General features: G+C 32.0%; 1 protein-coding gene across 1 annotated transcript; it reads left to right on the forward strand.

Moving 5' to 3' along the window:
• Positions 1–273: 273 nt before the first annotated feature.
• Positions 274–7,754, forward strand: LOC113237970. Its single transcript, XM_026474688.1, has 2 exons — positions 274–1,071; positions 6,452–7,754. Exons 1-2 carry the CDS (start codon positions 274–276, stop codon positions 6,911–6,913), a joined length of 1,260 nt encoding a protein of 419 aa, XP_026330473.1. The 3' UTR covers positions 6,914–7,754.
• The last annotated feature ends 4,284 nt before the right edge of the window (positions 7,755–12,038 follow it).

The following is a 12,038-nucleotide window of genomic DNA, read 5'->3' on the forward strand; positions in this document are numbered from 1 at the left end:
ATCTTAAGAAGATAAAAACTCACCTAGCAATTGATTGCGCAGTTTCCGATTATACTTCGTTGTGAACGCTGTCACAGTAGAAGTAACGTTGTACTTTAATTATTAAAATTCGAATAAAATACTCAAAAATATTCGAATTTATGAAAAGTAGTTAGGTAACTTGTAATCATTTACAATCATAAAAACTCCATCTGTTATTGTTTTGAAAAATAAACAGGAATCCTAATTTGTGATCGGGGCACAATCACAGAAAATCTGAAACTCTTCGTCAAAATGGTTGAGTTTATTTTCGAAGGTGAAGTGAGTGCGCTTTGTGAGATACAACAAGAATTTGTTAAGAATGTTTTAAAAGAACTTGGTATTAATGACGGGAAAGTTGAAATAGAGACAGTTGGAAAACCAGGTGATAACTACGCCGCTAATGTGAAAAGAATTGTGACTAAGAAAGAAGACAAAGTATTCAAAATGATTGCCAAAATAGCTCCCACTCAGGAACAAATTCGACAGAACCTTAACACAGCAGTTTGTTTTTTAAATGAGAATAACATGTACTGTGAAGTGCTGCCAAAATTTACTCAATTGGAAAATAATGCTAACATTGCAATTAAAGAAAGACTCAAATATGCAAAATTTTACGGAAGTTATATGGAAGAACCGCATGAAATCATTCTCCTAGAAGATTTGACAGTATCGGATTACATCGTCCTTGATAGATTTACTTCGTTAAAAGATGACAGTATTAAACTCGTTCTTAATAACTTTGCAAAATTACATGCTGCATCATACGCTTTAAAGAATTTCGAACCAGAAACTTTTGAATGTTTTTCTAAAAAACTATTTAACATATGGGAGCTATTTGCTAATGTGCCGAGTATGAACCAGACTTTGAAAGACATTGTTACCGGCGTAGTAAATTTAATGGATGAAGAGAAATATTTAAAAATAGTAAATGAAATTATGAGCGACACTTTCAAAGAAGCTGTAGCTATGTCCAAATCTGATAGAGGCAACAATTTTTCTATAATCAATCAAGGCGATCCTTGGACGAACAACATTTTATTCAAATTGGAGGTGAGTACATTATTTTCGATAGAGCATCATCAAATTCACGACACAAAAGTCCTCAGGGAGTCATTTGTTATGTGTACCTAAATTACAATTCAGACATAGTGACAATTGGGGCAACGCGATGTAACAGACACGCGATAAGGAGTTGGTAGTCCAAAAGTGTTATCTTTAGAGGCTATATAGCCAATTGTCATTAAATAAACACTATTAAATAATGAGCGTTTTTTGAAAATTTTAGTTCGAATTCCCAATCTTTAAAGTATTGTTGATATTGGCATGAATGCTATTGCAATTTTTAAATGGAATTTTAATCATTTTAATAATTTTATTGACCAAAAATCGTAAAACAACTTTTAAATAGTGTCAAATTTGACTTTAATGCAATTAATGAAAATGTACGAATACAAGATACGTTCCAATTATGTTATCAAATTACAAACTCTCTTATTAATTTCAATGATAATGACTAGACATGACATGAAATGTAATTTTGTCGTCGAAAATTTACTTATTCAAGTATATGAATATTTATATATATATGTATATTTATATATATATTTAATTTATTAAATATAAACTTAAAAAACGAATAAAAATAAATTTTTAGATAACAATAAAAGATACTACTTCTATAATTTAGACGTTATTCTATTATAATCTAATTTACAAAATTTTTTAAATTGTAAAATAGGAATGAACGTAAGAGATTAACAGAAACACATTTATTCTAACTTTCAGCCTCATGAAATTCGATGAAACAGTTTCTATTTGGCACAAAACACAGACATATCTCAGATTTTTTTTACAGTTTTTCTTATTACAACCAATTTTTTACAGCATGACTGTATTAAACTGCCTTTAATTCCCTTATAGTCAATCCGAGAGAACTTCTATTGTCAAAATTTGTGTTCTATTTGTACAGTCAACAAAAATACTATCGTCATCGATATACCTACTGCTGGTAGAGCGTATACTATGCCCATTCCGTAGTATCTATCGGTAAAAAGGCGGGTTGTAAACACTAAATACTGGCTCAAACTTGTGTTTCGACGAATTATCTTGCTTATCATTAGCGTTCTGGCAACTGAGGACCTGTGATCGGAGTAAAGATTGTGTCCTCTCGATCGCGACGGTAATGATGATGAACTGGTGAATACTTCCGAATTATCGGAAAACACTAAAGAAGACACAATAGCGTCCGATATATAGCGCTATTATTATAATAGTGTTGTAACTCAAAATATGTGAAATACAAGATTATAGTATTAGTGAACATACAATTTGATTCTCTACATGCCAATGAAACCTTTGTAAGAATATTGTAAGAAACAATTAAAAGATGTCTACTTAACTCAAAATGAGATAAATTTTTTTTTATCTAGTTCTGGAAAACACAGTCCTACTCAAAAATAGGAAATTATTATTTCCCTTTTATTTTTAAACATATTTGGCAAGTATAACAAATTGTTTACGTGTCTGTAATAAACTTTAACCTATACATGTTATGTTCTAAATCTTTCACACGAAGAGAATAATTAGTTTTTCATCGACTCTAAAAGAATATCCTTTTTGAGTTAATACACTATTATATTTACAATGCGATATGCGCTTCGTCGTTTCAATTGCTATCCAACTCAAAAATGTTAGTTTGGTTGCGATTCGGTGGCCTATATTCAAGATCGTCATCGGAAACTTCACCATAAAACAATGTTGTAGTCATTGAACGTTTCTAGTATTTCATTATCTAATCTGTCAAATCATAATCTATCATAACTTAAGAAAAAAATATATATTTTGAAATATATATTCTTTCAAATATTTGAAAGATTTAGTTTATGTACTCTGTAAAGAACATGTGTAGGCATACTTACTTAGTCGTGGTGAATGTTCACCGATCCCACGGCGCCAACTCAACCGGCGAGAGGGAAACCCGGGGGGGTTTTAGTGGGGTAGGCCCTCCAGTCTGGAGGGAGAGTCCCCACATAATCCCTGAGTCTCCCTGGGCTCAGGGGTATCCATAAAAATTTCTCCCGTCAAAAAAAAAAAGGCATACTTACTTAACATCAACTACCTAGATTTGTTCTTTGCAAAGTACATAAAGTTTGTTAGGTTATTTTTAGCAATGTTTATTTTTTTTCTCTGTCAAATCGAAAATATCTATCTACACAATTAATTTATTAATTAAGTCATTTAGAAAAAGATATTGCTTATTTTATTGAATTTTGAAATGATGTAGACTGACTAACTTAGCTTCGCACAGACGCATTCTTGCTCGTGCACATCACATGCTATTTAAAAAAAAATACAGATGATACAAGACCTTTGTCTATTGTTTTGACAACTTAGAAAGCATATAAATGGTATTTAAAAAATAGTAAGCTTGCCACCATTAGTTACGTCACGAGAATTTTTGCATTTCTATGTACTCCTCGGAGTACAAATGTAGGTAGGAGGTTAATACAGTGAATATACAAAGTGGTTAGAAGTTAAAGCGAAAAATACTATGAAAATCTCTCAGAAGTGTTCAGTGTACTCAGAAATTAACAAGTAAAGTCGTCGTATTACAATCATAACTGTAGTCTAAACAAAAGCTACTTAAGTGCTCTTATCGCCCATGTTATTCTTTTTATGGTAGCTTAATAGGTTCTTGAGTTTCAAGTGTTTATACTATACGTATCTTATCGCCGCCCGTAATGCAAACAATAAAAAAAGCTTAGACTATTTTTTTTCTATCTAAGGTACCATCTGATTAGAAAAGTGACAGGTATCAAATGTCACGCGCGCCGTCGATGAAGTGGTTAACAATCCATGGCAACAACGCAATTTTTAAAATAAATTTTAATCCATTTATTAGGGTAGGCAAAGGTTGAACCATACAGCCTCTTCATATATTTAGACGAAAGCCAAACAAACGCTTCAAAACAAAAACCAAAGAAATAGAATAGAAGGCGCGTGTTCTAACTTTAACATAATGGATGGAAAAAAGATTTTTTTAAATCATTTTATTTTAATAAGGATTTATGGCCCAGTTTCCAGACCTTTATGACAACTTAACCAATCAGAAGGCAGTATCGCGTAATCCTAATTGATATTACAATTACTTTATTTTTTCCATCCTCTAAGTATTTTAGAGCAAACATACGACGTCCTTTTTTAGAAACTAATTATAGCTCGTGTGTAGAACGAAATTTTTCAGCTCAGAGGCGAGTACTATAGACAATACAATTTTGATTCAGAACTAAAAAGAGCGCCTTTATGACGAGAAAAGTTAAATATCCATACAAGGGCACTTTTGAATGGGTAACAAGAAATTTTTTTTCTAAAATCAACTGCGAAAATTGTAAAAAAAAGTTTAATTACACAAAATGTAAATTCGACACACGCATTTTTCAAATTAAAAGAATATAAATTACTAAAGCAGATAAAGTTATCCTACTCAACATAAAATGCAGTGAAAGTTTCGGAGAAATAGTACAGACTACGAACGAATATTTGGAAGCTAATGGATATCTAAAGATAATTAATGAGAAAAACAAACAAAAAAGGTTTCCATATATTCGTTCTATTTTCTGTACTGTAAAAAGCACAAAGAAATAGTCCTTGATTGATTTTTAATTATTTGTATAAAATTGTTCATTTTAACTGGTGCAATGTAATTAATTATATTTCGAAATGGACTGATATTGCTCGGCTCGAAAAGTTGATTATACCGGCAAAGCAAAATTGAATAAACTTAAGTTAAAAAAATAAAAAATTGTACAAATATTTTCATTGTTTTATTTTATATGCGTACCTAAATTTCAAGGTGAAAAATAAATGCCGTGGATATAATTTCGGCAGTACTCCTTGATGTGGCAAAATAAACGTAATCGTTGCCCACAAATTGAAAGCAAATTGTATATGTAGTAATGTGTCAGCTAGCCAGCCAGAGACAATAATTAACGTTTAAAAAGAAAACTCATCATTCTGCCATGCCATTCTCGTTCAACTTTGTTTAAGTCATGATACGAATTTAAGCAATTCAGTTTTACCCATAACATAGTTATACCACGTCAAGTGTCAACATTACAACATTAGTATAATGTTGTAATGTTATAATACAACATTAGTATAATGTTGTAATGTTGACACTACAACATTAGTATAATGTTGTAATGTAATATATTAAGCAATATATATTGGAAATGAACTCTTGTCTTCTGCAGTTGCTATGCCCTTTCAGGGCATCACATGTTAACTGCCCGACACTGTAACATTTTTAATTGCTAGCAATTAGCAATGTATATGACACGCAATAAATGAATAAATAAATAAATAGATAGATAAATGGCAATTCACTTTACAGGTATTATTGTAACATTTAAAGGGCAAGCTTTATTCAAACGTGTCTTTGGCTATATATCGTGTTTCATAATTATCACCTTGAACTAACGGGATTCAAATTACTTATAATGGTTGAAAATCATTACTTAATACACGTTATGTTTAAATGTATCCATAATTGGCACGTTGTATTTGTATTTTACGACACTTGTCGAAGATATCCAATTAGCTGGATTTGACAATGTACTAATTAGTCAGTTGTATGTTATTGAGACGTACACAACAATGTTACGTGTACATTTTGATGGCGTATGGCACTAAAATAATGTAGCTCTTATCAAATGTCAGGTATAAATATGTAATCAAATATCAACTACCCATTTCTTATTTTATTTTTTTTATTTTGTATGTTTTTAACAATCTTCAAAGTTAAATAACACTTCGAGAAAAAATTTAACAAAAAATTAACTCCATTGATCGAACAAAATTAAAACAACACAGTTCAAGCCCAAATTAAAGTCAATAAAAAAGAATAATAAAATAGGTGACCAATTAAAAAGTTAACAGCCTGATAAAAAAAATTAATAAACTCGTGAAGCAATTTTTGCTCAAAAATGTTTTTACTCGTTGGAAGAATATTTTAGTGATCGTTTCTCCTATATCATTAAATTAAAAGATTAATAATTGGCTACGTAGGTTAAAACTTCGGTCTGTCTCTGTCCAGACATTTGGTGGCATGGATTTTAAATGTTGATGTACAGACATTTTGTCTAGGGACACACGGTATTTCTAACGTGCAGTTGTGTTTTATCCACCGTTTTTGTTAAATTTAAAAATTATTATAAAACTTTACGAAAGTATTACCGAACTGGTTTTAATGTGATTTCTTTCTTTTGCCTTTAATTTTATTTTTTACCAACATCGTTAGGGACACCGTGTATCTCTAGGGCTCATGTGGGCTTAGAATACCCACATGTGAATTGCAATAAATAAACTAACAACACGTTCACTAATTTCTTTTCAATGTTATTATTTTCAATAATTAAGTTTTCTGTTCCAGGGTGAGAAATCAATAGATTGCTGTATGATCGACTACCAACTATCGAAAAGGGGCAGTCCAGTAGCAGACATTACATGCTTGATCTTCGTCTGCACAGACTTCGATACACGTTCCAAGTACTTTCATGATTGGATGAACTACTACCATTCCGAGTTAGAAAAATACTTGAATCACTACGGTCTTAAGACAGACTCTACGTATCCTAGACACCAACTCGAAAAAGACTTAAAAAGTTATGCAAGATTTTCTCTGGGACAATCAATGGTGATAACATCGCTGTTAATAAGAGAAAGTAAAGACGCAGCCAAGTTTAAAGAAGCAGTGGACAACAATATGCCAATAGAGGAGATCATGCAAACTATCAATGTGAATCTGTTAGACGAAACCACTTTGAAAAAACTTAAAAACAAAGTTGTTGGTTTAATTGATTCGTTTTTTGAGCTTGGATATCTACAAGAATAATCTCTTTGAATTAAACAGTATTGTAAAGTTTATGCTTCAGTTCAGTAATGTAAAGTATATACTTTAATTCAAAGAGATTATTATAAGCATACAGAGGAAAATATGGGTAAAGTGGAATGTAAAAATGATATTGTTTATAATAAAAACCCTTAACGAAAGATTTTATTTGGATAAGGTATATTTGTCTTTTCAAACAAGCCAACATATTGAACTCTTTACAAGGCCCCAAGTCTGCTTTATATCATCTCAGTTGTGTGCCGATAAAGTGTTAATGTTAATGGCAGGATTTAGTGCGTTTGACATTACGCTAAAAGTTAAGAGTAGTAGCTTGTCAATGGTTAGCCATCGAGCTACTATGCAGCTGCCATTGCAATTTCGCGAGTCGATGGTATGATTCAGGTACTTATAAAGACTAAATTGCTGATTAAACGCGATAAAATCAAAATAAGCATAGTGATTCACATGGTAGTTTTAGTAAGGTAATGAAAATAACTTAAAAAAGTTGCATTTTAATAATAAATAATTTTAAGTTGTAACAAGCGTTGCTCTGTTCATACTCAACAATTTCATTTTTTACAACGTGCCTAAATATCAAGTCCTTCCTTGCCTAATCCCACCTTACCTCGTCCCACCTTATGTCTCCAAAAACAAAATAATTCGCCAATAATAATGACAACAATAATAACGCAAACACTTACAGCCCCGCACTAGGGAAACCCTATATCGCGAGTGCTAATCCTATTTAAACCTGAAAGTTGGACTGCCTGTCAAATTCGTACTATGACCTCACAAAAACAATTGTCCTGTCCATGCAGTTTACGTTCCCCATTCGAAATCCGTTCACCTTTTCTTTCATAGCAAAATTGTATCATGACGTGCCATTTGCCATACAAATGGCGGTCTCATCTGTAAAAATAAGCAATTCAACGTCGTGACTAACTTTTTTTAGACTTTGTAACGTTTTTAAGAAATTTCGTATACGTTTTATTATATTGTCAGTTTCATAATTATTTGTTATCTTTAGAGGCTATATAGCCAATTGTCATTAAATAAACACTATTAAATAATGAGCTTTTTTTGAAAATTTTAGTTCGAGTTCCCAATCTTTAAAGTGTTGTTGATAAATTATTGGCATGAATGTTATTGCAATTTTTAAATGGAATTTTAATCATTTTAATAATTTTATTGACCGAAAATCGTAAAATAACTTTTTAAAAGTGTCAAATTTGACTTTAATGCAATCAATGAAAATGTACGAATACAAGATAGGTTCCAATTATGTTATCAAATTACAAACTCTCTTATTCATTTCAATGATAATGACTAGACATGACATGACATGTAATTTTGCCGTGCGACAAATTGTAAAGTATGATTGAAAAGTTGCCGATATTACAAAACAACACAATAAGTGTAATCAATAATAAAAAAAGTATAATTATTCTCATTTTGAACACAATCGATTAATGGTGCTTGAACGCTCCCAAGCTAGTACACCTGTCTATTTCTTTCTTATGATTTAGTATGTAGTTCCACATCGTTCTTGTTAGATAAAATATCAATATACTCTAAGCTCAAATGGCTCAAACACATAACTTTATCCAATATAGGTTGTATTAAAACCTTTTTTAGGTCGTTACATTGTGAGTTGTGAGAGGATTCGTCAATTTTCTTCCTCGCGGATAACAGTTCTTTTACTAATTTATTAATTTAGTTTTAGTTTTTTATTAATTTATTTTAAAAACAGTTACATATTATTTTCATACGATTCTAGTGTTAATCGATAGGTATTTAAATGCTTGTCATCTTTATATATGTTTTGTTTCTAACCTCCTGCCTACTCAGAGACCTTTTTTAGAATATTTTTATGAAACTTTCAGGGATTATTGTTAATATTTTAGAAAGTATGGGAAATAGTCCTTGATTGATTTTTAAATATTTGTATAAAATTGTTCATCTTAACTGGTGCAATGTAATTAATAAAATTTAGAAATGGACTGATATTGCTCGGCTCGAAAAGTTGATTATACCAGCAATGCAAAGAAAAACGTTGAATAAACTTAAGTTAAAAAATAAAAAATTGTACAAATAGTTTACGAAATAAGGATTCAATTTGTGTAATAATAATAACTATTTAATAGAGTAAATTTGTAAACTGTTAAACTCAAAAACTTGTATTTGTATCAAATAGTCATATTTCATAGTTTGTACCATGGCTTGGGCTGGTATATTGTTCATTTACTAATTAGTTTTTAAGTTCTCATGTAAATTGCTGAACCTAATTTTTTATGCTTAAATGGGAGATTTATAGAATTTGACATTATACATAATTAATTTCATGTACTTTGTATTAATTTTATGATTTTCGTGTTATAAAACAGTTTTGAAGAACGAGTATGGTCACACGTGGTTTTATTATGCCGTGGGTACCAAATAATTGTACGAATCAAGTACGTATACATATTTACTTTTTGCCAATAAAGTTGTGACGATGTGACCTCCTTACATTGTCTTCCCACCCTTTTTATCGCCTTTTCTCCGGTTCCTGGCCACTCGTCTTTAAATTTTGTATCGTTCTTTAATAATTTATTTTGCCCGCCACTCTGATTATATGTATTTCGTTCCATCGTCACTACCTGCTCGAACGCGGCAGCGTACAGTACGGTTTAAATTACTATTGCGTCTAATTTTAATTCCTTTACCAGACTTGTAATAGCTACTACTAATCATGAGCCAATTTTGATAACAATTTGTAATAACTTAGGAAGTGAAACAGTGAACTATCACCATCGGACCAGTAAACGGCCCGAAACGTCGGATTGTTTGAAAAAATAAATATACGCGATTTAAATCCGGAAAAATAGTTTCATTTCCTGTGTGTAACAATCGCGAAAACCTAAGAACTCAATTTGTAGTAACTACTGTTAATCATGTGCCAATTTTAATACCAACCTGTAAAACAGTATAACTCGGCCCTTTTGGGGTAAGTGTCTACTTTGTATTCATCCATAAGCATATCCGTATGTAATTAAGTTAGGGAATGTTTTGTAGCATTGTACCTGTTTTATATACCTTTTTTTGTTACAGCCTCTTTTTTCTCTTACCAACAACTTGTAATAAATTTCTGTGGATCTGAAGTTTTCTTATTTTATTGCTGTGAACCTGGTCACGGCTCATTAGGATTGACAACCATTTCACTGGCGCCCGAAGTAACTGTTTTTATGATAGTTAAAATACTATCACCAAAAAGACCCTAAAAAGATTCCTGCCGGATCTAACATGTGGCTTTATTGCATTTATTTGCAATGCATCAGGTGTGTTCGCGGAGGCGCGTACTGATAACTTCAATGCGGTAATACGCAAGAGAACTGCCTTCCTGACGCGGCGTGTGCGTTAGGGCGCGTTCCCATTATGTCGTGACGACAGATAGACGTGCAGTTTAAAGTGTAGTGGCTTGTTCAATGAAGTTGTTCACACATAGAACAACACGATTGACTGTCGTTCCCGACTTTTTTGACGTTACGACGACAGACTGTCGTGACAATGGGAAGAGCAAAAGTCGACAGTCATCAGGCGATAAATAAAACGTCACAATAAAAATGCGACGACAGATAATAGCAACCTCAAACGATTCTATCGTGCAAACGACAAGGCGGCTGCCGTGAACCAATAAATTGTCGTCACGATCTTGTGGGAACAGCTGGACATGGCAGTCGTTCAACGATAAGATAAACGTCCACGACACAGTGACCACAGATAGTCATTATATGGGAACAGGCTAGACGCAACAGTCGTCTAACGATAAATAAACGTTACGATATAATGGGAACGCGCTCTGACTGTTCCAACAGTATCATGTGGTTGTGACCTGTAATACATTTAAGCACTGGAATTGCACACACATGTGTTCCAGAGGATTGTTATACAACATAATTATTTTTTTTTCTCTGATAACCTATTTTACTAACGTGGCCTATAAGCTTTCTGTAACTAACATGATATGATTACGCCAACTTTATTCTTTGATCATTTTCTGTTATTTTTGTAAAAAGTAATATGTATTTACTAATATTATGATCCCAGAATTTTGTGAAAAAAAAAAGATATAAAAAAAAACAAAATTAGAAAAAGAAAAACAAAACAAATAATTTTGAGAAAAAAAATTAACAAGAAACAAAATAAAAACGAACAGGCCCAAGAATTGATTTAGCGTAGGTAGTCTTCATCAGAGGAATCGTACTAATTAGCCACTAACAAAACGTGCATTAACTCATTAACGGATATATTTAACAATAAAGAAACTTTATTTAACAATTAAGAAACAGTACTCAACGATCGCCTGTTTTTAGATATAGAAAATGCGTACAACAATTTAATGATTGAAAGTCTAATCTAAACACTTGATAATTTATTTGTGGGTAAAAAGATATGCCAATATTTCTGGAACTTTCTAATTGAGACGAGACTTAAAGTTAAGGATGAGTTAGGTACAGTCGTACGATATACTTGTAGAGGATTGGCCCAAGGAGACCCCATTTCACCCTTGCTTTTTAATGTAGCGACGCAATTAGGGCAAGTGCTTAATGACGTATTATTCTGTCAATATGCTGACGATTTCGTGTTATATTCGTCAAAAAAGGATATCAATAATAGTAAAGCCAACATTCAGAATGCTATACATAACTTTATTCTAAGAGTATATAAACTTGGTACAGAAATCTCTACTGAAAAAAGTAAATACTGTGTTTTTAGTAGGGACATAATAGGCATCACGTAAGTGTACAGATAAACAATACACCATTAAACCAAGTGGATTGTTACAAATACTTAGGCGTGTGGCTGGATAAATCACTTCGCTGGGGAAAACATGTCAGTGAAACTATGGAAAAAACATTAAAGTTTCTAAATATATTGAAAGTACTGGCAGGACCCAGATGGGGCTTACATCCAAAGCATTTACGCCGCATTTACATTTCCATAATTAGAAGCAGTATAGACTACGGTTATTTCTTATATGATTAATGCAGCTAAAACCCACATAACCAAGTTGGACAGGCTACAAAACCGGGCTATAAGAATTATTGGATGGTTCATGAAAAGCACTCCTTTATACACAATGTAAAGT

This window comes from Hyposmocoma kahamanoa, unplaced genomic scaffold, assembly GCF_003589595.1.
Source record: "Hyposmocoma kahamanoa isolate Upper Pololo Valley unplaced genomic scaffold, ASM358959v1 103, whole genome shotgun sequence".
Lineage (NCBI taxonomy): Eukaryota > Metazoa > Arthropoda > Insecta > Lepidoptera > Cosmopterigidae > Hyposmocoma > Hyposmocoma kahamanoa.

Coding starts and splice junctions, on each gene's coding strand:
- LOC113237970 (XM_026474688.1), top strand. CDS start 274: ATGGTTGAGTTTATTTTCGAAGGTGAAGTGAGTGCGCTTTGTGAGATA. Junction 1,072..6,451: donor ACATTTTATTCAAATTGGAG/GTGAGTACATTA, acceptor TTTCTGTTCCAG/GGTGAGAAATCAATAGATTG.